Source organism: Rhinatrema bivittatum, chromosome 15 (genome assembly GCF_901001135.1).
Source record: "Rhinatrema bivittatum chromosome 15, aRhiBiv1.1, whole genome shotgun sequence".
NCBI lineage: Eukaryota > Metazoa > Chordata > Amphibia > Gymnophiona > Rhinatrematidae > Rhinatrema > Rhinatrema bivittatum.
Window position 1 is genome coordinate 34,101,971 of NC_042629.1, and position 27,848 is coordinate 34,129,818.

General features: G+C 45.0%; 1 protein-coding gene across 3 annotated transcripts in view; it reads right to left on the reverse strand.

Moving 5' to 3' along the window:
• The window catches only part of ETS2 (ETS proto-oncogene 2, transcription factor), an 83,499-nt gene that overhangs the window by 15,963 nt on the left and 39,688 nt on the right, over window positions 1–27,848 (reverse strand). Inside the window, exons 3-4 of one of the 3 annotated variants that reach the window (XM_029578223.1) lie at window positions 14,013–14,168; window positions 2,119–2,195 (exon numbers count right to left, since the gene is read on the reverse strand). In XM_029578223.1, coding sequence (XP_029434083.1) covers window positions 2,119–2,190 — 72 coding nt within the window. In that variant the 5' untranslated portion in view covers window positions 2,191–2,195; window positions 14,013–14,168. Of the gene's footprint in view, window positions 1–2,118; window positions 2,196–7,182; window positions 7,341–14,012; window positions 14,169–27,848 lie in introns of those variants that run through there. The other 2 variants (XM_029578222.1, XM_029578224.1) reach the window with 2 other exon arrangements.

Below are 27,848 nucleotides of genomic sequence, written 5' to 3' on the forward strand. Positions count from 1 at the left end.
ACCTTAGAAAATCCAGCGGTAACAGGGAGCGGACCTGCGAAAGCCACTGCGATGCGCTGGCTGCCAGCTTTCGCACCGAATAACTACACCATAAAAGGTGTAGTATTTGGCGCAAAAATGGCGACGATAAGGGTCCTTTTGCCGCCAGCGATGTGTCCGCAGTGTTGGCCCTGGTGTGCCCCGACTCCTCCTCTTCCAGGGCCGACTCTGCCCCCATTTAGTGATCGCACAGCTTTTGAAAATGACCCCCTTAATCGTGTGGATATCACAATGATCAAAAAATACTTGAAAAAATTGTTCAAAAAAAAAAAAAAGTGTAATTAAAGAATTTTTAAAAATATGTTTTGAAAAAATCTCATACATCACCCGATACCATCTCTATCCTATTGGGCAAACCAAAAATTTGGCCTACAAGCATGCAATAAATAATTTTATGAAAAAGTGTGTGTCACCTAGTGGAGAAGCGGTGGTGAGAGCTGCTCGGTAAGAAACTGGCAGCGCGTTGCTAATGGGGAAGGGCTGAAAGCGCAAAGGCAAGTGGAAAACTACTCGCAGTAGTTACGGTCGAGTCATTGGCAATAAACAAAATAAGCCCTGGTGCATACAGATTGCTGCAAATGGGGGGTAAGGTTTCTATTTAGCAAACAGAAAAGAACAAAAATAAATGATTACAGAATATAAAGCGGTGTCATAAAAGTGTGAAACGAGGCACGTCGACAACGAATGACAAAATGGTAGATATCTGTATCTCAGTTGTTTACTTAAAAGACCAAATAACCATTAAATCAGGACATGGTAGGGTGTCCAACTTTGCCAGGGGGAATGGAAAAGGGAGAGGAGGAAGTGAAAGGAACGTGGCCAACTGGACTGCGTAGTGGCAGAGCGCTGAATAGCCCGCCTCCCTGTAACTACAATGGCACAAATCCAGCACACGGAAAAACATAAATAACCCACAGATCAGGGGGGAAAACCCCCCAAATTTCAAAACCAATCCAAATGAGCTTAATTATAAGTAAGAAACAATGATATATCGTAACACGCGTCAAGACATTAAAAGTTAATTAAGAATATAACACAACTGTACTTTAAGCACAAAGAGGGAGAATGAGGCTAATCTGCAGCTCTATCCATAAATAAGGAGGAGGGGCAGCCTTATGTAGCACTTCTCAACCCTGTCCTCAAGAACCACCAAGCCAATCTGGATTTGCATACAATGGACATTCACCGTGACCATCCTAGAAACCCCACCGGCTGATTGCTAATGTCTCAGCACAACCTCGGGCAAAATCTGGCCTTCCTGAGTGGTAAATGAAAAATAAGGAGCCCCAAAACTAATACTCAAGCACCAATTAATGGATCAAATGGGCTCCAACAGCTAGAAAAATGTCTTTAGAGGAGGGACATGTCCTCCTCTGTTTCTTCTCAGCACCTCCTTCATACATTGCAAGCAAAGTGACACGTTGGCATCTGCTTTGTGATGCCTCCAGCAATAATCCACACAGGGAACAGGAGGTGCCACAATTCCACCCCCCCCAAGTCTCCTTTATTCTCCTAGCTTTGCAGATCTTTTTTTTTTAATATCGGGACAGATGGAAAATCTCTGCTTTCCCATCTCCCTCTCGGCCTTCTCCTCATGGCAGAATTTGTTTTCTCCCGTAGAATAGAAAGCTCAAATCATAACCCATCTTGGAAGCAACCCACAATCCATTTGCTTTTTTTTTTTTTTGCAAGGAACCAGATTATAGAAAGAGATGTCTGAACAGAAACAGCAGCGACTAACAGCAAAAGGCCATTCCTCACTATTGTTAAACACAACAGTAACTGCTCTTGCCCAAGGACCTGTCTGACAAACAGAAATGGTGTCCTCTTGAATTACTCCCTTTGCTGGTTAGTAACAATCTGATTCACTTGTTCCTTTGGAAACGCGCCCAGCAACTTATTTGCAGATAAAACCCAGCCACTTATTTCTTGCTTCCTGGTCGTTGAGAGCAGAGCGCCATTCATTTTTCTGCACATTAGTGCTGTTCTGCAATACAGCTCAGCCCTGGACCAAACTCCAGTTCCAGTTATGGCGGCTCTCATGGTTAGGCCCGTAATCCTTCCACAATGTTGACTTACCTTTAACGTCCCTCTGTAGCCATTATATACAGGAGCCACTTGGTCCATGCCCTTCATTTCAAAGTCCATCATTAGTTCTAAAAAGAAAAAAAAAACAAACCACAAATAAATTCAGGTCTGCTGCAAAATGGCAGACAGCGTTCGCAGCTTTGATTTAGAAAGCCTTCCACATTAGCATCTGGCGGAAGGAATGGCTCAAGGGAAAACAGGCAGGTGGCCTCAGCCCGGGTCCTCCAGACAGATCCTCCCTACTTTTGTGGGTTTGGGTAACACAACAGCACTTTAGATCTGATTAATGCAGCGTGGGAACTCCGCGCGTACCTTTTGCAGTCTGAATCTGCCCTCTGGCACCAACCTTGAGCTACTCCTGGGCTCAGTGTCTAAACTGCAGCCTTGTAAGATTCAAAGCTTCACTTTACTCTGGCGCTAAGTCACCGAAGGGTCTAAACTGCTGGCCTACATTTCCCCCTGCTCAGCAGCGAGAGCCAGGCTGTCACACTTTTGAAAATTTGAAGGAAAACAGAGATGTGAACATGAAAATGTGGTAAAATGTGATTATGAAACATATGTCTTGGAGAGTTGCAACTCTCCACTTCTCCTCATGTCCTTCTTACAAATCATTTGCATGGTGTGCAGAATTCTGACAGGAGGCACGATGTGAATGTTTCCTACTACGGTCCTTGGAAGTGCACTACATAGTGCCGTCCAAATAAACAACACTGCAAGAAACAAAGTTTGCACACCCAGTGTGTCCCTGCTCCCCCCCAAAAAAATCCAAGCTTTAGCACAAGGAGGTCAGGCAGCTTGCCCACAGTTGGCAGAGGAAAGAAACAGGGCTTGCCATGTTCATAGCTCCGGCCTTAATCTTCACATCACAACGCCGCTCGGCAGCTGTTCTTTATCCAGATTCACTCAGCTCGATTGAATCCGAGGGCCTTGTACACTACTCTGCACATATAACAGAGGTGAATTCCTAGGCTCCTGTCCTCCCAGCTGCTTATTACAGCCACTGCAGATATCACGACCAAGGAACAGAAAAGATATTTATTTCAGCTATAACCTAAATCATTAGCTCAAATGATCATTCTTGGCCACTGAATGCCAAAACAGGAATAAATACTACAGTATATTTTGTTACTGAGAGAAGGCCACAAGGGGGTTGGGGGGGGGGGGGGGTGAATCAGCAAAGACCACTAGAAGTGCTTCTACCAAGTCACAGCTTGAAAGTCACTTTAAAACAAAAAGGTGCCTGCTAAATGTCATCACCTCTGACAGCTCAGTGTTTTGGAACCACAGCTCTAAGTCAGTTCATAACGTACACAGTTAATATTTTATGATAGCCCCTGATAAAATCTGTCATGCTTGAGAATTCCAGCGGAAATAGGGCCCTGCCCTGGGCTATCAGGACAGGGATGGAAGGAACAAGGGCGTGGCTCTGCCCAGCAGGGGCCTCCTCACCATGCCTGATTTTACGGCCTCTGCAAGGTGCAGGGGGTCCAGCATCGCCTGTGTTTGAAACCTTCCATAAAAACCACACCCTGGCTTCCACATTCAGCCAGCAGACACCAGAGCCAAATCAAAGCTGCAATTACAAACCACAAAATAAAATTCCAGTGTGAGCCAGTTCCTAATTACTTTAAATGTATGGAAGAATGCTGTACCAAAAGTATCTTGCTGAATGATTTCAGATGGAGAAAGTCAGTGACTAGTTATATATTTAACATATTGTGGAGGAGCAGTGCATGTGCATATGCACATGGTTAATGAGGTTTGCCCCAGTGCCAGTTGGCATTTTTGATACTCTACTGCAGAAAAAAAAATTATACAATTTGGGATTCAGTTTTCACAAATGCGTTGTGGGTGACATGTGAAAGCCCAAAGCATATCTGCAGGTGGTATGCGCTCACGTGTTAACATGCCACGTAGCTTCTGGTGCAGTGAAACCAAACTAAATGCCCACCAAATGCGTTTTCTTTAGCTGCGCTATACCAGCAGTATTCTCTGAGGAGCATTATTTGCTTGCATTATGCTTACAGTGTATGTAATGTTACATGCAAAGTCAGTAAAAACAAAATTTAGAACTGCAAACTGTACACTATAAATTCCAGATGTGCGTAGCAGGTTTCTCTAACAGCACAGGGCCAGAAGATGTCTCTTGTTACAACATGGAACCAAATGTACTAAAGGGTTTTTAAAAAGGCGAGTGCCATGATCTATGGCAGGAAAAGTGGTATAGGTCCTTTAAAAGCAGCTTTCGCATGGAAATGTTATCTAGTGTTTAATAGCAGGGAAAAGTTACTAAAAGATTTTGAGGTATTATCTGATAGAAAATAAGATGGTTTGTTGAAAATAGCTTGCTTATCTTCCTCCCACCCCCAAGCAAACAAAAAAAAATGCTAAGGTTTTTTTAAATAGTTAAAAGTCACTCCCAGAAGTAAAGGGAGGTGTACAGCTGTGGCAGTGTTCTGGTCCGCACGTATACATCTTGTGCAGGAGTAAACACATGTAGGTCTCTCTGAGAGCTGCTGGAGTGGAGGCCAAACGCATAGCTCTAGAGGTGATGAGGCTTTTGGGGCAGGTCGGCAGGTGGTGTGAAGCGCCTTAATGCACTTTGTCTATGGCAGGGTTGGAAATGCATCTGGAAAACTTGGGCGTCAGCCCAAAATGTTTAGGAAGCAGAAAATCCTAAAAATGTTTCTCTTTTTCTGTTTTGCTCTCTTATTTTGGGGCATTTTGCTTCTTTTTATTTTTACCTTTTAATTTTCTCCTTCAGGCACTCTTTTCCCCTCTTCGAAGATTCTTCACTCCTTTCCAGTACTCCCCCGCCATACTACCTTTCTTGAAGCTTCTCTGTTTCTTCTCCCTGTCCTTCCCTACTCTCCACCTCAACCACATTTCCCTCCCCTGCATGGCCCTAGGCTGAGACATCTCTTCCTGGTCTGGTCCCCTTCTGTGGAGTGCCAAAAAACTTTAAGCCCTTTATGATTTTTTCCAGCCCTGGCCTATGGCATTTCCTTCTCCTACATGGTCCAAATGACTTTTGTTATGTTGAATATCTTCTTTTACGGCAATTCCCAAGTGTTTCCTCCAGACACTGGGAGTGCTTTATGGAAATGAAACCGGTACGTGAATGGGTCATAGAGGAAAAAAGGAATGCGGTCTTTTTTTTTTTTTTTCTTAATTTTGATTGGAGCTGTGTCAGCTCATTTACCCCAGCTTGAGAACGCAGTCGTAAGCAGCTCCCCTCAGTACATAGCATGAAATATATATCAATATTAAAAGCTGAGAAGGGCACTTGCAAATCCGCAAGGCTATATTTAGCTTTAGGCTCTAATGAAGATACAACAGCATTTCGTTTTACAATGTTCACGTTTACTTTGAATACAATTTTTACAAATATGTTTTTAGGTTGCAAGCTCTACTTCAGTATATGCACCTTGGGGTTTGAATAGCTGCACATGGAGACTTGGTCCAATATTTGCACTGGTTTGGTGTCAAACTCACAGGCCCCTCCCTTTATTTGGCTAAACTTCTCAGGCCACCAACTCAAAACTCTATGGCGAGGGAACACATTGGGGGTTTTCTGCCAGATTATGCCCTGGGCACCATCTAATGAAGTTTGAATTTTAAGTTAGATAAGGAAGTTTTCTTTTTCTTGGGAAAAAAAAGTGGCCTGTATATTATTATTATTATGACAGGTATACAGTAAGTGTGCCTATTATTTTCACTACAGATCAAACTCCTGGAGAACTGATATGTCTGGTCCTATTAAGAGGGATCTTGACTTTGTATCCTCCAGTTCACAGCTTTCTCATGAAAAGAAAACTCAGTAAACCGCTCTCCAGAGAATAAACAAGAAGGATCTCTCAGTGCTCCATTAAAGTAGCCATTAAAAGGGAAACAATTATGTTGATATTTAACACAAAATCATTAAAAATCCCTTTTAGCTTTTGATTTTTGTTCCACTCCCCTGAAGGAATTAAAATTAAAGTTTCTGAAAGCTTCTTGTCCATAGCCATCCCACCATTATAACCTGGCACCCCATAAAAGTCTCATCCCAACACCAAGCACAACTGAAGAGGGCTCCAGGAAAGGAGATTAACATAAAAAAGGGGGGAGGGGCAGGTGGTTAATGATAACCAAAACGGCACATGCCTTTTGTTTCAGTAAATATTCAGATGTCATTTTATTTTTTGTGTATTGTACTTAATTTGTATTTGTGCTTTTCAATGTTCCTTGCCTTGGAGGCCCTTTAACAAAAAGGCACAAACAAGAATAAATAAAAGGCATTGTGACCAGACAATGAGGAAAGGAACCCCAAAATGTACCTCTCCTGGATTTTATCTTTTTCTAGATGGGAGATTTCTAAATCTAAACAATTAACAAAGAATGAAAACAAACCTATCACAAACGACACCACCACCACCACCACAAATAAATAAATAAAAGCAGGCTAGTTGGATGCAAGTGATACTGCAGCTTTAACAGAAAGTCCACATCACACCAAAGAGCCGAAGGGCTTCCATCCCCGCAGGAAGCGAGCTGAAGTTTGACTTTCAAAGGTCCTAGGCATAGCCTGGATGTGCCTGGGCTAAGAAACACTGCTCCCCACCCCCCCGATCAAAGGTGCTCGACCCTCCACGGCTCAGGGTAGGGGGAAGGAGCCCAAACACGGAGACAGCTCCAGCTCCACCTACTAGACCAGCCATCACATTCCCCGACTAGAGATATAACCGATTAGGGATATTTTAAAAAAGGTTCATGGTCGTAGCAAAAGATGCGCACTGCCTTAGCTACAGATTAGAAAGAGAGAAAGGATCAAACTAAAAAGAAAACCGGGAATAAGACCAAGAGGACGCAGTCCAGCTAAGAACTAGCCAAGCTGATTTTCTGGTGTGCGTTGTTGCTTTTTAAAGTCTGTCTTATTCCAGCCATGCCGCCAATAAAACCTTTGCATTCAAAAAGGTAACTTTTCTCCTCCGTTCCCATCGTCCGCTTTCAAGGTCCCCCGCATGCCGGCTCAGAGGCAAGAAACGGACGAGGAGGACGAAAGCATCACCTTACCTGCGCAAGCAGCGAGCCCCACAGACGCAGAATATCCACAAGCCCAGGTGCCCGAGCCACGCGATAATAATTCCACAGCCCGGGGACAGAGACCACGCGCGCGCGCTCTCACTCCTCTGAACCCTGAGCCCGATTGCAGCCTGGCCAGGAAGCGCAGGTCCTTCTCTTCCCCACCCCCACCTCTCAGCGGGGTGGAGTCTTCTGCCTTCCAGGCCCAGGGAGTGGGAGGAGCTCGGCTTCCGCCTTCCAGCCCGTCTGGGAGAAAGGCGTAGGCACGGCAACCACTCACCCCGCCCACGGGCAGGCGCAGCTAGCTAGGGCTGCACGGCAGCCCCACAGGCGAAGGCATGCAGACGGCCACCACCACACACACACACGCACAGTCGCTCACACAAAAGAGCTGGCTGTTAACAGAGACACAGGCGCACACACACACGGATATACATAGAGCCAACAATGCACACAGTCTGTCACACAGACAGGAGCGGATTGCAGGAAAATATCAGTCGGGGGATTTTTTTCAAAACTGGCCCAGGGGGTATCTGACTCCCTTGTGCACTTTTTCTGCAGCACATGCATCAACAGGCCAAGTCAACTCTGAAAAGAATTAAGCCCAGATATCTCCAAAATTAATTTCATATTTTTCCTAAATAACTAAGAAATAGAGCATACTCCAGACCAGCAGTGAGTAAACAAAGCTGTACACCCCCCATTCCATCCATGCAAATCAGTTGGGGGTCACCCCACAAGTCTGCTTAGCAGAATACCTCACCTTACATGTAGAACACAGACCTCACCAAATACAAAATGAAGAGACGATAAAGTATAACTAGTAACCCAGGGAGGCAAGACATGCACTGGCTCCAGTTCCCTCCCCCTCCAAAAATACACCACACTTTTTCTGGCATTGTAAAAGGCCGCAGTTATTGAATTACCAGAGCCCAAACAACATATAACAAATATATAACTTAACATTCCAAAATTCTTCCCCTCCCCGTCCTCTACCACCTCCATCCAGTGGAAAAGTTGTCGTTTTTTACCCTCCCTCTTTGCTCACCCCGCCTCGCCCCCAGCGATGGCAAGTTTTGGCCATGAGTCTCATCCCCCCCAAGCTCTTTTGCCCTCTCGAGCAGTAGCCCCCCAACTGCCTGAGACACCCCTCCCCCCCCCCCCCCCCCCCCCCCACTCCAATTAACCTTGCATCTTCCCCCCTTACAGCATGGGCTCGGGTTTCCGCCACCAACAAGGACATGTCCTCCTTATGTCCTTGTTCCCCCACTGCGGCATTTACAACCTTAAAATTCCCTTCTCGAGCCCTCCCCCCCCTTGCGGGGAAAGATTGAAAAGATCCATACCAATCTCGAATAAATGTATCCCATCTCCACAGAATAACCCGGCCTCCACTCCCCTGGAGCATACTCCCTGGAGTGGAGTATGCTCTATTTCTTTCTGCCACTTATGCTTCACGCTAAAGCCACCCTCCCAAGACATCCAATTCCCCATCTGTTCATTCATTTTTAACACTCCCCGGGTCCACAAAGCCTGATCCTTACAGCTTAAACGCACGATCATGTCGGACCACCCCAATCTGATATTCGGCCATCGGATCATAATTTGGGCCAGGTCTTTTTTCATGCATGTCAGTAAATCTCTGCAGGATCTTTTTCCAATATCATTGCCCCCAAGGTGAATTAACACAATGTGGGCCCCCCCACCCCCACCCCCCACCCCCACATAGCTATCCGCTTCTGCAAGAAGGGCAAGAGATCATCCCACACCATGCCTCTTTTGCTGAGCCACGCCAAAGTCCAGTTCTGTTTTTCCAGCTCCAACTGCTCCCCGTAAGGCCTCCTCATAGCATTACGTTGCGCTTGATGGATGAATGAGTGGCCCACGATCCAGGCATACCCTATCACTGGCTGAACCCCCTTTTGCACTGCAAAATAAGGACGAAAATTAGTGCCCATCACACTTACCCATCCCTACCCCCATCCCCCATATCTCTGCCACTCTAAGTGCACACATACGACCTGAACACCTGTGACTTCCATCTCCCTATCCCTTTGATCCCTGCAACAGAGATACCGCATTCCGCTGCCATAGTGGCAGCCCCGATTCTAAAGAAATGCGAACTAAAATCCCTTGTCTCCCATCCCATCCTCCATACCACCAGACGCAACACTCTACTGAATTGAAATCTGGTTAATGGGGATCCATTCTCATGCACTAACAAAGGGCCAGAGACAGCTGGCCTCCATCGCCCATACTCCTGCAACGTCTTCACAGGGCATACCCACGGACTAGCCGCCAGGGAAAAGTAAAATAGACTGCCCTTTCCCTTGCTGATCCGTCTTGGACTTCTGTAAAAACAAAGTCACCCGTCCCTTGCCCACCTTTATCTGCTCCACCCGTAACCCGGTTTCGCCACTCGTGTTCCTTGACTTGGCCACCAACTCGCTTATCTGCATTGCCCCAAAAAAAGCAAGCGAGAAAGCCACCCTGAATAGCAAAACCTCATAGCTGGACCAACAAACTGCCCGCAAATGGGCAGTGAAGTGCAGCAAGTCCCCGTAACAGATCGGCTTCCTCCTATCCCCTGGATGCCCCATGCTCCTCCGCCACCCCCCAAAACCCGTTTTACCATGAAGCTGACTACCCCAGCCCCTCAACTTCTGGAAAAACGAAAAACCACTACCTGAGTCCTAATCGCTGTTACCGTAAAACCTTGCTGCTTTGCCCACATGATAAATTGTACCACCATCCCATTCGACACCAGCCCACCCCTCCAACCCACTCCATGCAGGAAATTGGCTACTGCTTTATGTCCTGAAATGTACGCCGCCCAAGTGGCTGGTGCCACCAACTGCCGAATCAATCGCCATTCTTTGTCCTCCCTAGGTTCCATAAGCTCTCTGGAAATTCTTCGCCTGACGACTTTGCCTGAGGAGCCACTTCTCGAAAGACCTTCCATTGAAAACGAGAAAGAGCGTCAGCTATCACGTTGTGCACACCCGGTACATGTCTAGCCCGAATGTTCAAATTCCCTTCCAAACACCTAACCACCAATTGCTGCAACAATGCCGAGACTTTCATACAATGAGCCTATAACCGGTTAATGACCTGCACCACCCCCAAGTTATCACACCAAAAGACTACTCTCTTATTTCTCAACTGTGTCCCCCAAATTGCCATGGCTACTACCATGGGAAATAACTCCAAGAAAGTTATATTTTTGGTCAATCCTGCCTCTACCCAAATCTGCCAGCCAAGATCTAGCACACCATTCCCCACAAAAATATACACTGAAACCAAAGGCACCCGCCGCATCTGAAAATAACTCCAATTCTTGATTAGAGGTCTCGTCTTCAGGGATCATGTGTATACCATTGTAAGAATCCAAGAATATCCTCCACACCTCTAAATCCTCCTTAATCCTACGTATAACCCGAATACGATGATGCCCAGCCCTAACCCCCCCTTGTAGATGCCGAGAAATGCCGAATGAAAGCCCGTCCCATAGGGATCATTCGACAAGCAAAATTCAAAGAACCAACTAAGGACTGCATCTGACGCAAGGTTACTTTGTTCGCCCCTTCCACCTCCCACACCAGTGACCTCAATTTCACTACTTTATCCATCGGCAAACGTGAAACCATTGCCCCGAATCTAGTTCAATGCCTAAAATAGTAATCCTGGTAGAAGGATCTTCTGTCTTTCCCGCCGCAATCGGTACTCCCATCCTCCCGGCTACCTCTAAAAATCTATCCAAAAGGAGTTGGCAGTCCATAGATTCTCCAGTACCCACAAATAAAAAATCATCCAAATAATGCAATAATTGGCCGCAACCTGTGTATCTCACAGTCACCCAGTGCAAGAACAAGCTAAATGCTTTGAAGTAAGCACAAGAAACTGCGCAACCCATCGGCAAGCAACGATCAACGAAATACTTACCTCGAAATGAGAAGCCCAATAACGGCACGCTCGCCGGATGTATGGGTAACAAGCAAAATGCAGATTCTATGTCGGCCTTCGCCATATGCGCTCCTTACCAATGTTAATGCTTCATCAAAAGAGGAGTATTGAACCGTACACTCACTTTTAAGTATATAATCATTCACTGACTCCCAGGGTGGATAGCATAAATTAAGAATAAGCCTAAATTTTCCTTGTTCCTTTTTAGGTATCACTGCCAGAGGCGAAAGATGCATATTAGGAAAGGGGGGGGGGGGGCCTCGAATGGCCCGGCGAGTCTCCCTAACCTTAATTCCCCTGCCAGTTTTTCCTCTGCTACCTGTGTAAGCCTCAAAATTGCCTTGCATTCCTTACCCTCCCCCCAAAACCAGGCCCTATGTACAGTATTGGAAAATCCTCTGCAAAACCCGAAAAAAGAAAATTGCCCACGTTGCGATCTGGATACTGTTCCAGCCATACCACCAGCTCCTGGAACACTATAGGGGAATCTGCTTTTACAAACCTCAATTCATGGCTTGGACCCTTTTGCAAGGGGCGCACTCTGGGACTGTCCACACTTAGAGGGGGGATGCTCGCCGCTGCATATTGAACAGGCATGCCTGAACTCGCAATCCGGGAACAAGCATGTCGCCTTATTAAATCTCCAGCAAACATCTTGATTCCCGACAAAACCCTTGCTACCCAACCGTTTTGTTACCCAACCGTTTTGTTACCCGTCCCTGACCTAAGAAAGGAACCGCTGCCACCACCCATCCCATTGGACCCAAAGAAACCACTACTCACGCATTTCATATTGCCCGTGCTCTTGTTGGTCATTTGTGTTAACCATAAATTAATATCCTGTGTTCCCCATGACATATGTCTATTACCTGCCATCTTATCCCGAAACTTCTCATTATAATTAAGCCATGCCCAACCTTCGTAATCTTTAAATGCTGCTACGATGCTATCCCCATACGCCAAAAGGGCACCATATTGCTGGGGCTCAAAATGTTCCACCATGCTAGCTAACTGAAAGAAACTCCTCACCCAGTTCAAAATGTTTTTGGACACCTTAGGACCTTCCCGCCTCTTTTTTTTTTTTTTTAATTTTTAATTTATGCATTTATATAATTTAACAAGCATCAACTTGTGGTAGAATAGACTACAATACAGATTTGAAATATTCAGTTATACAAACATATATAGATAGCATTTCTCTGTTTGTAGAAAAATATAGGAAAATGGAGAGCTTCATAATAGAGCGGAACAAAGAAAATAAAACATCAGAAATTCAGGCACGCCTGAGAGTTACCTCCCACCAAATTCCATTAACACCATTAAACAACAGGTTTAAAAAGGGCTAGTATGTGAGTCCAAGAACACTCTCAATTGACTTGGATCGAAGAAAACAAATCTTTTCCTCTGATATATCAGACAACACTTACAAGGAAATTGTAACTTAAAAGACATTCCTTTCTGTACTACCTCTCCTCTTAATTCCAAAAAGGATTTTCTTCTCAACTGAGTTTGCTTTGTTAAATCTTGGTAACACCACACTTTTTGACCGAAGAAAAGTGTTTGAGAATTTCTAAAGTAATGCTTAAAAATGTTATTCTTGTCCATAAGAAATGTATACGTAACAAATAAAGGTCTACGACATGTTACCACCATATCTTGAGATGAATTCAGCAGAGAGGTTGAATCCTGAATATTTTGCTCTTCATTATTTTCTTGTCTGTCTTCAGCTGTATTTAAATAATATGCCTTTGATATCATTGGCTTAATCTCTTCAGGAATTTTTAATACCTGTGAGTCATACAATCTGAACAGATCAATAGGAGAGATATTTTTTAAGACAGGAAAGTTAATAAATCTTAAATTGTGAACTCTTAGCAAATTTTCAATTTTTTCAAGTCTATTTTCAACTTCCATATCTTTCCGAATTATCACTACATTAGCTTTCTCCAATTCAGTCACTCTTTCTTCGATTTTTTCAATTCCTTTTTAGTGCGTTGTTAATTCCAATGCATTGTCTTTAACTTGCTGTTTTACTTCTTTGACCTCATTTGTTAATCCCACTATCGCTTTTTCCAAAGATTTAAGGGCTTTCCAGATAATATTTAATGATATTTCAGGTTCAACAATCATTTTTAAGTGAAGTTTGTGAACCGGACTCCGTGCTTTGCCCTGTCCTGCTGCTTTTCCGGCGCCATTTCCAGGATCAAGAAATTGAATCCCGGCATCAAAGTCTAGCCCCGTACCTTCCTCCACTACTCCGGGCGCTGACTTTACCTCGTGTCCTTGTATGTTCAGTCCTTCCACCGCTTGAGCTTGCTCCAGGGCTCCGGCCTTCTCCCAGCTACCCGCCGGTGTGTGTTCCTCGCTCTGGCAGCTCCCCTCCTCGTCACGACCTGGAGGCGCCGGCCTATCCGATGATCCAGGAGTTAAAGATAGTTCAGTCGGAGAGACCTGCTCCTGCTCCGGAGCTGTTTCTCCAGCGGCCTTCTCACCCGGCGAAAGCGGAGGTACAGCAGCGAAGAAACTTCGTTGGTTGCGTTAGTTCCAGGGGGGTGGAAGTGATCTCTCCAACCCTCACCCGGGCTTTTCGCTTCGTATGAGGCATCAGGAAATTATTTAAAGAAGAAATTTCGGGAGTTCTTAACGCTGTGACCAGTCAGGCGGCCATCTTGAAAAGCTCTCTGATTCCCACCTCTTTTTCTTACTCTTCTTCTTATCCTTTCTACCTCCCCGTCTACCTTCCAGGAGTTTAAACATATTTATATATTTACGTCTCCGGATCCTCCTCCGCAGCTTGCTTGTTACCCCCTCCCATAATTCCGTCAACGACACCAGTTCTGGATGCCCCATACACTCACCTTTGTCACTCTGTCCACCTACTCAACCCGTCACTCCCTGCTCCTTTATCAACGTTGATCTTCCTCTGACACTGGGGAGCTCCTTTCGACTGTCCCCTGGCCATTCCCTCCACGCTTCCTCCCTTGATGTACCCGGTCGCTCAAACTCCACGTCGGCTGTGGAAACATATGAACAAGCCACAGTACCCTGCTTCCGCACTCCGTCCTCCCACCCCACTCCCCCCCTAAAGCTCTCCCCTTCTTCCTCCCATTCCCCATGCCCCTTGCACACCCATCCTACCCTCCTTCCCCGCTCCTTCACAGGTGACCTAGTGCCAGTTGGGAATCTGCTCCCTTCCCAGAGAAGCAGAGTTTTGGAGGGCCACGAGCGGTACCTCTGTCTGTGTGTGTGTGTGAGTGAGAGGGATTGTGTGTGTATGAGAGAGAGCAATGGTGTTAGTAAAAGAGAGGGAGAGAGCCTGTGTAAGAGTGCATGTGTGTGAATGAGACAAGGAACCTAAGTGTGTATGTAAGAGAGGGGGCCCTGTCTGAGTGAATGAGGTCGGGGCCAGAGCCGGGGCCTGGATCATGGGAGGGGGGGTGGGTGCAAGGCAGAAGGTTCCCCTAGGGCACCTAATACCCTTGTACTGGCCCTGTACAGCAGCCCACTCACTGCGATGGTGAAGATCATTTACCTGACCAGTTAGGCCAATTTAAAAAAAAAACATCTCTGTTATCAAATTTCCAACCAGTTACCTCTTTGCCTTTTTCTAGCAAAAGTTTTAGAAGGGGTAGTTTTAAAAAAACTGAACGAATACCTGACTAGTCATGAGTTACTTGATCATTTACAATTTGGGTTCAGGGCCGGTCATAGTACTGAGACTTTGCTACTTGCTAGTGAGAACTTCAGTAGAGGCTTTGGTACAGGAAAGAGATATCTGCTAACCTTTTCAGATATCTCATCGGCGTTTGACTCACTGGATCATATGATTTTATTATCAAGGCTAACTGATCTAGGCAGAGGTGCTGTTCTTCACTGATGGTTTCAATCCTTTTTAACAAATCATTTTCAGAGAGTGACCATTGGTTTCAATGTTTCTACTTTGTTTCCATTGTCAACTGGGGTGCCCCAAGGATCAGCACTTTCTGTCATGCATTTAAATATTTATATATATCCAGTTTGTCCCTGCCTTGCTGACAGCTCATCTCGATTTTAAATTATATGCAGACGATAATCCAGTTTTCTATTCCTGTGGGTGCTTGTATGGCTGTAGCAGTATCCAGGGCAAGACCTACATCCGATTGGATTGCATCGTGGCTTCTTGATACTAATATTCTCTCTAAATTTAAAGAAGACTGAAATATTACTGCTCTCCAGCTTTCCTAAAGATGATTACCCTGAGTTGATCAAGAGTCTGCATCTTCCAGTTGCTACTCAGGTCAAGAATTTAGGTGTAATATTTTGATACTTCGTTTGCTTTTAAACCAGGTGTGTAAGGCAATGCAAAATGGGGTAGATTTTCAAAGGGTTACACTCGTAACCCCCAAAAATCTACCCCTGCGCGCGCCGAAAAACCTACCCCTGCGTGCACCAAGCCTATTTTGCATAGGCTCAGCGGCGAGTGCAAGCCCCGGGACGTGCATATGTCCTGGGGTTTTCAAAAATGGGCGGTCTGGGGGCGGGGCCGGGGGTGTGGTGGTGATCCGGGGGCAGTCCGAGGGCATGGCAGCAGTCTGGGGGCGGGGGCGTTCCCGAGTCCTCCGGCACAGCAGCCATGCCGGAGGTTCGCGCGCCAGCCAGCTGCCTCAGGCATGCATAACTTTTGAAACAAAGGTAGGGGGATTTAGTTAGGGCTGGGGGGTGGTTAGTTAGGGCAAAGGAGGGGAAGGTGGGGGGGGGGGGCCGAAAAAAACATTCCCTCCAAGGCCGCCGAAGGGAATGGGGGAAAACTATCGGGGCTCCCCTCGGGCTCGGCGCACGCAAGGTGCACATGTGTGCACCTCCTTGCGTGCGCCGACCCTGGATTTTTTAACATGCGTGCGTTGCAGCGCGCATGTTATAAAATCAGGTGTACATTTGTGCGCGCCGGGTAGCGCGCACAAATGTACCCCGCGTGCTTAATATTTAAAATTGGCCCCAATGCTTCTTGTAAGCACTTTGTGGTGTCTGAAACCATTTTTATCCACTATTGATTTTTGAAACATAGAAATATAGAAATGTTGGCAGAAGACGACCAAATGGCCCATCCAGTCTGCCCAGCAAGTTTTCACACTTATTTTTCTCATACTTATCTGTTATTCTTGGCCCTTATTGGTAACTTTTTGGTTCTAATTCCCTTTGCCGGGTTGCGAACAAATCTACGCCTGCACGTAGATTTTAAGATCTGGCCCAAAGGTTCCAGAAAAACAAATTTCAAATCTTTAAATGTCAAAATGCATTTGCAAGGATATCGATAAAGCATGTAAGCGCTCAAGACAAAGCCTCAGGTTGCATGAAACTTCTTTCTACATTCCTGCATGGATCTGGCCAGAACAAGAAAAACCCAGAGTTTCTGTCCTTTGAATAATGACTATCAACTGTGAAAACAGAGCCTGAGAATATTATTTCCATCCTGAGGAAAAATGAATGACACCAAGCAAAGTAACTCTAGTAAATATCTAATCTTCTGATTTCTCCAAGAGTCCTGACACATCAAGGCTACCCAAGGACATTTCTGTAATTCCTCTTTCCTCCCCTCCCCCTTCCCTATATTTGGAAAGGGAAAATACAAATCTTAATCATTGGAGGAAAACAATACCCAGACACCCACAAAACCTTCTTCAAGTACATTTTAAACGGTTCCATAGGCAAAAAATATATTATCACAGGAAAATTCAATATATGGAGATTTAAGGATCTGGTCGAGTTTTCCAAATTCTCTTCTCTTTGATGTAACAGCAATTAGTCTTTAATTATATTTGCTTGAACATTCTTAACTTGTGTAACGGAAGTCTTCATTAAAGCCACTTTTATTTTCACAGTCACCCTTTCATCCTAAGTTTGAAGTTTGGAATGCATATCTATGATAAGGGTAACTAAAGATGAAACTGATTTCTCAAGAACAGCCACTGTGGACCAGAGGCTGTCCAAAGTCACCCCCGGAGGCTTATTCAAAGAAGATCTCATCTGTAGAGCAGCTAGAGCCCTTGAGACCTCCGATGAGATGGGCAGCCGCCCCCTGCATTGGGGACCTTCTCTCCTTTCCTAAACACTGTTCCGGGGGCGTCACTGCATTCAGTCCCCTTGGACCCGAGAAACATCTTGCTCCCATTCCAGATTGGCTGTCTCCTCCACAGAAGAAAACAGGGAGGCACTGGTTGATGATGCAGGAAGGACACCCAGGAAGCTCCAGCAACCTCTCCCCTGCCGAAGCAGAACCGCGGGAGGCCACAGCATCGAGCAGCAGTCAGGCTGGGAGAAACACCTGCCGCCGGCATGATAACGACTTTCACATAAGAAATACCATGCTAGGTCACACTAATGGTTCATCGAGCCCAGCATCCTGTCTACAACAGTGGACAAACCGGGTCAATAACAAATAATTGGCAGATGCTAATGGGGAAGTCTATTTCTTGTTGTTCACTCCTAGAAGTAACAAATAGCAACTCCATAATCTGCTTGGCTAATAATTCTTAATGGAATTGTCTGCCAGAAACTTGTCCACATGCTTTTTTAACCCAGCTATATTATTAACCTTGACCACATCTTCCGGCAACAAATTCCACAGCTTAATTATGCGTGGACTGAAAAAATACTTTCTTAAATTGACTCCAAATCTATTACCAGTTAGTTTCATGGAGTGTCCCCTAATCCTAGTGCTCTTTGAAATAACCGAACCCCATGGTTCCCTGCCATTCATGGTTTTCTACACTTTCATCATGTCCCCACCCAGTTGTCTCTTCTCCAGGCTGAAGGATCCTAACCTGTCAAGCCTTTCTTCATAAGGGAACCATTTCTCATTTTTGTTGCCCTTGTCTGTACCTTCTCTAGTTCTGCCTAACCTTTTGGGGTTAATACCCCTTCAAACCCCCATTGCCTCCCTCCTGCCCCCTTGTCCCCCTCACCTCCTACCACTGACTCCCTCTGCCTCCCTTCCAGCCCCTGAGGAGAGGAAATTGTGGTCATCTTTAAGGGTGATACCTGGTAGCTGGATTCAAAGCCCATGATATTGAGTTCTGTAAAGAGCCCTAGTGCATGGAGGAATAGTGGAGGGTCTGTTAAAACAGTTGTGTACGAATGCTCATGGCTGCAGGATCCCAGAAACTGGTTCCAGTTCAGCTGGAAGAAAAAGGAGAAGCTAGCAAGTCAAATGAAAAAAAAGTCTAACAGACATATTTAGGTCCTTAATCAAGGTCTTTTCCCATTGACACAGAATAGGAGAAAAGCTTATTTCCTAGGGTTTTTTGTAGCCCTTCTCCACACTGCCTCTATATATCTGGTCTATATTTTTATGGAGAGATGGTCTAAGAATTAGACACAAGGTGAGATCTCATGAATTCCTATACAGAGACATTAGTTCTTCATCTTTTTCTGCTGGTGATGCCTCTCCCTATGCGTCCCAGCATCCTTCTGGCTCTGACCACTGCCTTCTCCCATTATTTGGCAACAGCGAGACCATTAGATAGGATTGCCCCAAGGTCTCGCCTCTTTGGTGCATATCCAGTATCCCTCTCTCCTCACTCCCCTTATCATGAAGTGCTCTGCACATTCTTTCTCTGGCTTCCTCTAGTACTGAAAAAAATAAAAATTGTCTTTGGTAAGTAAACCAAGTCAATCAGCAAATAAAACAAAATTAGATTATTTACCACATCGTCAATAAAGAAGTCATTTTCTTACCAAAAATACATAAACATGCTGTTCCCAATGGCTCCAGCACATACATTACAGAGATAGTATCAAAAACACGATTTAATCTCCAGTTATAAACAAAGTTTCAACAGCTAATTAAAATCAGTCTAAAGAGCAAATACATGTCTCCCAAGGAGAAAACCTTTGTTTAGCATGGTTATGGCAGCTGTACAGATGTGATCCAGAAGTAAATAGCAAGTCTTGAAGAGGAAACTGTTGTAAACCGGCGTACAATGGCTCCATGAGAAGCAAATGAAAGGACACCTCAAGATGTCCTCAATCAAGCACATACGTGGAGTGACTTTTCACTGCAACAACTGTCTTCAAACAACACATTGCTAGAAAGATTACACAAAAACACTGCACTGCAACCCAACATACGTTTCAGCTCACAAACAAGCCTGTGTCAGGGATGCGCAGCTCATAAAACAGCAGCTGAACAAGTCGACATTCTAGATATACTTGGATCAATTCCTTATGCATTTCTTTTGGAAAAGTGCCAACTTTGACTTCCTCCTGTGGCCCCCCTCCCCAAGCAACTAACCAACTTTGAAAAGTGGAAACATTTGACGTGTTCCCCCCCCCCCCCCCACACACACACCCCCCAAGGATTTAACTCCACCTCCAAAGTTTGGTAAAGCAAAGTTTGTCCATTTCAAAGTTATACTTGATTTTTCATGAGAAAATTGCCAATGCTGCCCTCTCCTGGGCCCTCCCAAATCACGCACCAAATTCAAAATGTAGAAAAGTTTGATCTCTCCCCCCAAATACTTACCTCTACACAAAGTGTAACGCCAATCATCTGTGGGTTGCCCTAGGAATGTGTGGCCTATTGTCTGGAGAGGCAAATCCAAGCAGCTGACAATAAAATGTTTTCCACCTATGCCAACCATCTTCCCCTTGGCTTGAGCCCACAGGTGCTGGTGGCTGGCAAAGCATGAGAAACAGGGTTAGCCCTCAATATAAACAAGGAGCAAGAAGCCCGGGACAGAGCAGGAAGCTGGAGTAAGTCAGGAAATCGAAAGAGGTCATTCAGTATGCTGAAGGCAGCAACTGGATATGAAGAAGTCTTCTGGATTCAGGCAACAAGAACAGAGTCAGAGTAAGAAGACAAGGACTAAGCTCTGGCAACTGACTGAGGAAAAGTCTGATTATAAATACATGTCTAGGCAGACAACAAGATGACTGCTGAGGGGAAGGGAGGGGCACAGAGCTGGGAGGACTGAATAGAAAGTTTATGTAGCTCACAGCGCCACCTGCAGGCTGGAGGTGAAATCGGCAACAAATCCTCACACAAAGTTTGGTGGATCTAGGTCTATTCGTTCCAAAATTATAAGAGAAGGGGGGAATACATAAATTTTTGTTTGTTTTGTTTTGATTTAGTGCGCACTAATTATTTAGTGAGCACTAAAAAAATTAGGAATCTATTTTCTGATCAACAGTTAGCCAGATACACTTCCTGCCCTTAGGGGGCTATGAACACTATTTCTGCAGCATCCCCCAGCCTTAACCAATACCGGGTACAGATGACCCAATCCGGGAATCAAGTATTCTGTGTTTCTGTGAGCATATCAGTTACATTTAGTTCTTTCCGATGAGCACACACCGCTTTTAATCTTGTTGTGCCCCCTTTCCATCATGGCCCAAATCTGCTTTGCGAAATGCTATTATTCAGATTGTCTCTAAGACACAGCACTTGCACATTATTAGGTATCGAAAATCAGAATACTAAACTCTGTGCACTTCTCAGAGAAGCAACAGATTAGTCATTCTGTGATGCAGCTCTTCTCTTGCGTCAGAGCTGGCTCATAGGAGTACAAAGCACATTCACATCATGCCACACTGGTAGAAGCAGAAAATTGAAAGCATGTGTTACACTCAGGAGCCAGATAAACCCTGGACTGTGATGGATACTCGACCAAACATGGAGCCTTTCTGAATGTTTTGAAGGGCACATGGTTAGCAGATACCCCAAGTTTAGAATGGGGGGGGGGGGGGGGAGGTTATAATAAAGTGGATCTTCATTACCTCCCCTTTCATTCCCACTCTGAAAAGATTGCCAGCAATAACATTTGATGGATTTCAGTTGGGAGATCAAGCTAACAGAAACAGATTGGTGCTTCTTTTCGGGGCTTGCAGGTATACTTTAAAAATGCAGATGTAGCCCCCGTCCCGTTCTGGGCCTGGGCAAGGGAGGTGCACGGGGAGGGCCATGGACCGTGCCAGGCCCTATGACTGTCTCTGGACTTCCCACTCAGGGGGAGAAACATACCAAGGTCCTTAGGGTTTATTCACAGGGGCTCTTCTTGCATGCCAGCCAGGCTCTCCAGTGATCACTCTACTCCCAAGGCTGTTGTTCAAATGAAAGTCTTCACTGAGGAGGAAAACTGGTGGCAGAACACAAAGTGCAACAAAAACTCCACAGCACGAAAACCAAAATCACAGTTTCTTTACATCTCTCCTTCGAACAGGTCAGCTCTTCAGAGAAGGTACTTTCCTTCTTTCTGGGCCCTTCCAGTACCAGTTTGATAGCTGAAAGCCTTCCCTCTGCAATCCTTTGCTTTTTCTCTGATCTCTTGATGGAATCATGGGCTGATGGTAAAGGAATCAGTCTTTGACTACCTATGCCATTGACATTCTGTCTGCCTGCCTAGCTCTTTCCTGAGAGGCTGCACCATGTGTTTTGCCATCTTTTCTCTCTTCTCCAGTGTCCTGTGGCGTTCCAGGGTGCAGGGTGACACACCCCTGTTGAACCTGGGCGCCCCCCTTTCCCACTAATTTATTTTGGTTATCACCTGAGGTCATGTGAATTTTCAAATGCTAAAATGGGTTCACGCTGCCTAAACGTTTGGGAAGCCTTGTTCTATTCCCTCTGTGAATCGTAAGTTCAGTGCCGCTGGCTTTAATTTATTACTTAGTTCCTTGCATCTCACTGTCTCAAATTGATCCCATGCCCTCTAAACTCCTAAAAAAAAAAAAAAAGCCATCCCTAGGACTAGCCCAGTCTATTTCTGCCATTAACATAGAAACATAGAAATGATGGCAGAAGAAGACCAAACGGCCCATCCAGTCTGCCCAGCAAGCTTTCGCACTTTTTTTTTCTCTCACATACTTATCTGTTTCTCTTGGCTCTTAGTAACCTTTTTTATTCTATTTCCCTTCCACCCCCGCCATTAATGTAGAGAGCAGTGTAGAAACTGCATCTAAGTGAAATAGCTTAATTAGTTAGGGGTATTAATCACCGCAGTAAGCAAGCTACACCCATGCTTATCTGTTTATCCAGACTATGTAATTCAGTCCTTCTTGGTTGTTGCCTGAATATAGATCCACCTTTCTTAATTCCCCCCTGCCGTTGAAGCAGAGAGCCATGCTGGATATGTGTGAAGTGTCAAACTTTCTCCCCTGCCGTTGAAGCAGAGAGCTATGCTGGCTTTGCATTGAAAGTGAAGTATCAGTCTTGCTCCCCTGCTGTTGAAGCAGAGAGCTATGCTGGATATGCATTGAAAGTGACGTATCAGGCTTATTTGGTTTGGGGTATTAACCACCGTAACAAGCAAGCTACTCCCCGCTTTTTTGTGAATGCAAATCCTTTTTTCCACATTTCCTCATTGCCGCTGAAGCTTAGAGCAATGTTGGAGTCGCATTAACCGTGTGTATGTTTATTGATTAAGGGTATTATCACCAGGTAGTAGCCGTCGTTCCCATAAGCCACCCATTCTTCATTCACATCCTCTAGACTTTATGGATCCACAGTGTTTATCCCATGCCCCTTTGAAGTCCTTTACAGTTTTGGTTTTCACCACTTCCTCCAGAAGGTCATTCCAGGCATCCACCACCCTCTCCGTGAAGAAATACTTCCTGACATTGGTTCTGAGTCTTCCTCCCTGCAGTTTTAAATCGTGACCCCTGGTTCTGCTGATTTTTTTCCAGTGGAAAAGGTTTATTGTTATCTTTGGATCATTAAAACCTTTCAACTATCTGAAAGTCTGTAGCATATCACCTCTGCTCCTCCTTTCCTCCAGGGTGTACATATTTAGATTCTTCAATCTCTCCTCATAAGTCATTCGATGAAGACCATCCACCTTTTTGGTCGCCCTTCTTTGGACCGCCTCCATCCTGTCTCTGTCTCTTCAGAGATACGGTCTCCAGAACTGAGCGCAATACTCCAGGTGAGGCCTCACCAAGGACCTGTACAAGGGGATCACTACTTCCCTTTTCTTACTCGATATTCCTCTCTCTATGCAGCCCAGCATTCTTCTGGCTTTAGCTATCGCCTTGTCACATTGTTTCGCCGACTTCAGATTGTTAGACACTATCACCCCAAGGTCTCTCTCCTGCTCTGTGCACATCAGCCCTTCACCCCCCATCGAATACAGTTCTTCCGGGTTTCCACACTCCATATGCATGACTCTGCACTTCTTGGCATTGAATCTCAGCTGCCATATCTTCGACCACTCTTCCAGCTTCTTTAAATCCCATCTCATTCTCTCCACTCCTTCCGGCGTGTCCACTCTATTGCAGATCTTAGTGTCATCCGCAAACAGACAAACCATACCTTCTATCCCATCCACTATGTCGCTCACATAGATATTGAACAGGACCGGTCCCAACACCGATCCTTGTGGGACTCCGCTTAACACCGCTCTCTCTTCAGAGTAAGTTCCATTTATCATCACACATTGTCTTCTGTCCATCAACCAGTTTGCAATCCAGGCCACCATTGTTAACTCAACTTTAATAGTTGGTTTTCTTCCCAAACAGTTTGAAGTAGCTAGAGTTCATCCCCTGATAAAAAGCTGTCTTTATTTTGTACTATCTTGGTTAACTTTCCACCAATTTCCAATTTTGAGATGCTTGCTAAGATTATCAAAAATGTTTGTCTTTGATCAGCTTAACGATTTTGTCTCAAAATTTTGTGGATGAATAAGAACATAAGAACATAAGAAATTGCCATGCTGGGTCAGACCAAGGGTCCATCAAGCCCAGCATCCTGTTTCCAACAGAGGCCAAAACCAGGCCACAAGAACCTGGCAATTACCCAAACACTAAGAAGATCCCATGCTACTGATGCAATTAATAGCAGTGGCTATTCCCTAAGTAAACTTGATTAATAGCCATTAACGGACTTCTCTTCCAAGAACTTATCCAAACCTTTTTTGAACCCAGCTACACTAACTTTGAGGGCAGGCTGCTACTTCTTCTCCCTTCTTTTTTCTCCCTTCTCCCTTCTCTTTTTTCTCCTCAAAAGCTGGGCACTGGATGGGTATCCTCTCCCCAAACAATTCAGCTGGAAGAGCATGGTTCCTCCTTCTCCAAAGGGAGCTAGGTAGACAGGTTTCAGTTCCCTTAACAAAAATGGGACAGGAAGGGTTAAAGGCTTCCTTGCAGATGAAGTTCCAACAGGAAAACTCTTCTCAAAAAAAAAAAGAAAAAGCTGTACCTTTGGACAGATCCCAGGAGAGCCTGAAGGATGGCTTTTGGGATGTGCGATCTGTGCAGCCACCCAGGGCGCCATGATCCAGGGATCCCTGCTGCCCCCTCCCTCCCATATGATCTCTGCAAGCAGGAGACTGGGGAACGCTATAAAGGGGAAAGGAGGCTCCTGCGTGTGGTGGTTAGGTGAAGGATCAGCCTGCAGGGAGGAGGGAGGCAAGAAAAAGAGAGGGATGCTTTGGGCTGGAAAGGGAGAGAGAGAGAGGAGAGAGTATGCTAAGGAGAGAGAGGGGGAATGCTGGGCACTGTGGACAGGGGCAGAGGGCGAGGGAAGTGTGGGGAGGGGAGGGCTGGCCATACTGTGCCGGAACCACTGCTACTGCTGAAGGAGGGAGTGCTAACCAGAGCTGGGGTCAGGGGTGCTAATTTCAGTTTTTGCCCAGGGCGCAAGTTAAGCCTACAGCCAGTCCTGTGGGGTCCTACATGTGACCCAAGCTTCCACTTGCTTTCAAGCTTTTTCTCTTCTTGCTCCGTATCTATGGAATAATCTCCCTCTAGACAAACACATTTTCTCTCGCCCTCTTTATAACAAAAAACTAAAAAAAACTCTTACAGCTCCCATGTTTGCCTTGCATTCCCCCAGCTGTCATTTTAGCAACCTGTAAGACACTCTGCAGAAGGGCATCACATAGGGAAAATACTAGGATGACTACAATAATTCCCATCCCCTTACTGACCAAGGGCTGGAAAAGAAGCCTGCTCCAAGGCTGACAGGTGCACCCCCTGCCCAGACACAACCCGTGGATGACTTGTCTGAAGCAGAAACAAACCCCCATCCTGGGCTTGCCATGCAGTGGCACATTAGCCTGCCGCCAAGCCACAGAATCAGCCCTAAGAAAATCTTATTGACTCGGCTGCTTCTCCTCGGCTTCTGCTGTTGCTCAGGGGCAGAATCATCTGTGAGTCATTATTTGAATTGTAAAAGGAGGTGTTATAGTTTTTAACAATCAGAATTTTTTTAATTTAACATTTGCATTGATGTAAACAATTAACATAAAGTGCATTTGATTATTGTAAATCAACTTTTTAATATACATCTGCATGTGTATGTATACATGCTGTTACATTTTTGATATAACTTAATTCTCAGATTACTTATTACCTATTACCCATCATAAAATGTGTATATATATATATATATATATATATATATATATATAAATTATATACACAATTGTTTTAACCCTGGCATCAAAGCATAAAAGAAAGAAAACACCCACTTTGCCAGCGTCCTGTTGTCGATTTCACTTTTTTTTCCCTTAAGTTGATTAATTCAAGTCTCGCTGTTCTTCGGTTTATTACAGACTTAAGGTCCTATCGCTGCAGTGCAGGGTAGAGACTGACAATCAGAAGGTAAAGTGCAGGTGGGATGGGTCGAGCTGGCGATGGCTCGGGTCGTCTGTGAGTAAAGCCTCTGGGGAGGTTGTTCAACCCAAACTCTCTGGGCCATAATGCAAAGCGTGCGCCTTTTATTTAAGAAAAGCAGTAAGAAATCAACCATGTTTTTGGAAATTGTGAAAAGCAGGTGCATAGAGGCAAAGCCCGCGGGTACTTTTTCCATGCAGATTTTTGCACCGGTTCTCAAAGGGAAAATATCAGCAGCCTTTCCTTTTGACTCTTGGCCTGGGAAAAGCCTTCTGCAGAGATTTGCACCCACTTTTTCTAGGGGTGCCTTTTCCCTTCAAAACAATGCGTGTGGATTGGAAAAGTGAATCTATGTAGGCTGCTTCCCCTCTGCCGACCGTAACCACATCCCTGAGCCTGCCTGCTTTTTGCTGGGATAAAAAGTAAGTGCCTTGCTCATCCCCGAGCATCCTTATCCCTGGGTAAGGGGAAGGCTGTTTTTTAATGGTCAGATTACCTGGCAACTGGCTTCTGATAATGACCTTGTAAAGGATCAAAAGGAAGTCAGAACTAAGGGGAAAACAAACAAAAACAAAGGGTGCAATTGTGCCAAGAAATAAGAAAGTTGATATTTTGAAGGCCCTCAGTAGTTAACACTGGCTGTGTTATGCTGCTGGGCTTCACTCACCAGTCCACACCCGCACTATAATATGACAGGAATTTCTCCTTTTGTGAGCTAGTCATACCAAATATGGCTTATCAGTGCAGGATTAGTCACCTTGTACTTTTCAGAAAACCAGGAGACATAGCAGCACTCCTAATGATTCACCAAGGTTCATGAAAGAATACCTGGGTGATAAAGAACAAATCAAGGAGAGAGCTGGAGAAGAGACATTTTGTTCAGGAGGATTGTTGGGTGCCAGATGCCAGGATTGTGCAAGAAGAGTGAAGGCAATTGCAAACACCTTGACTGCCACACGTACGCATCGCTTGTTCTGAATTACCAGGCTGCGAATAATGCATGATCAAGGGCAGAAAATCTCTTTCACAAGATTTGTGGTGCAAGGGTGGATTTCACCTTTCTACTCTCAAAAAGCTATCGCATTGTGCAAAGTGTATAGATAAATGCTGTTCTGTTCATATGTCTCACTTTGAATGTGAAAGTGGCCCCTAACCCCTATACTAATACCTAAACCTCACCTCGAGTGACTAGGTGGGCCTCCCATAGAGATATAAATACCTATCTAGTGTGAGGGCATTATGGCTAGGTGCTCATTCTCTCTCTTTCTCTCTCTCCAATTAATTGGAGCAGACTAGGGGAGGCCCAATTGCATTGCCATGCATAATTTACTAAAATTCAACCCCTTGCACATGGCCAATGGATTTTATAACATGTGCGGGCTGGAAATAAAGCTAAAATATATATTCATGAGTTCAATATAAATTTGTATTATGTTCCATTATTCACAAAAATAAAAAAAGATTTTAGAAAGTTGAACTCCTTCCAATATCATTGATCAGCAGGGTCAATATGATAAAAATGGCTATTTTACCTCGATTAGCATATCCATTTACGCATCTGCCCTGTGATGTTCAGACTTTTGATGAATGCTGTTATTAGTTTTATATGGCAGGTAAAACCATCAAGACTGAAATATGAAGTAATGATAAAGTATAGGGATGCGGGAGGGTTGGGTCTCCCTGAATTTCATTGGTATTACTGGGCTTGCCGATTGGCAGGCCTGTGTGTCTGGACGGGAGCTGACCCTCCCCAGTCATGGTCAGTAGTGGACAAGGAGGCGGCAAGAGGGTATAGTTTAGCGTCCTTGCTGTATATGCCATTCTCTTCCAATATTTTGGGACTGATTCCAAGAGAACATTTGATCATTGCCATACTTTAAGGGTTTGGAGAACAGTTCAGCATCATATGTCATTGACAGAAGGAGCTAGATCATTAATGAGTAACCCACAGTATCACACTTTAGGTTCTCTACTGATATGGAGAACTGGGCAACGGCTGGATTAAGGTACCTGGGCCATTTGGTAGAGGATGGACAGTTAAAGTCTTTCACAGAGTTGGGCTACCTCTCCCCACTAGGTATTTGTATTTGTAGTTACATAAAGATCTTACA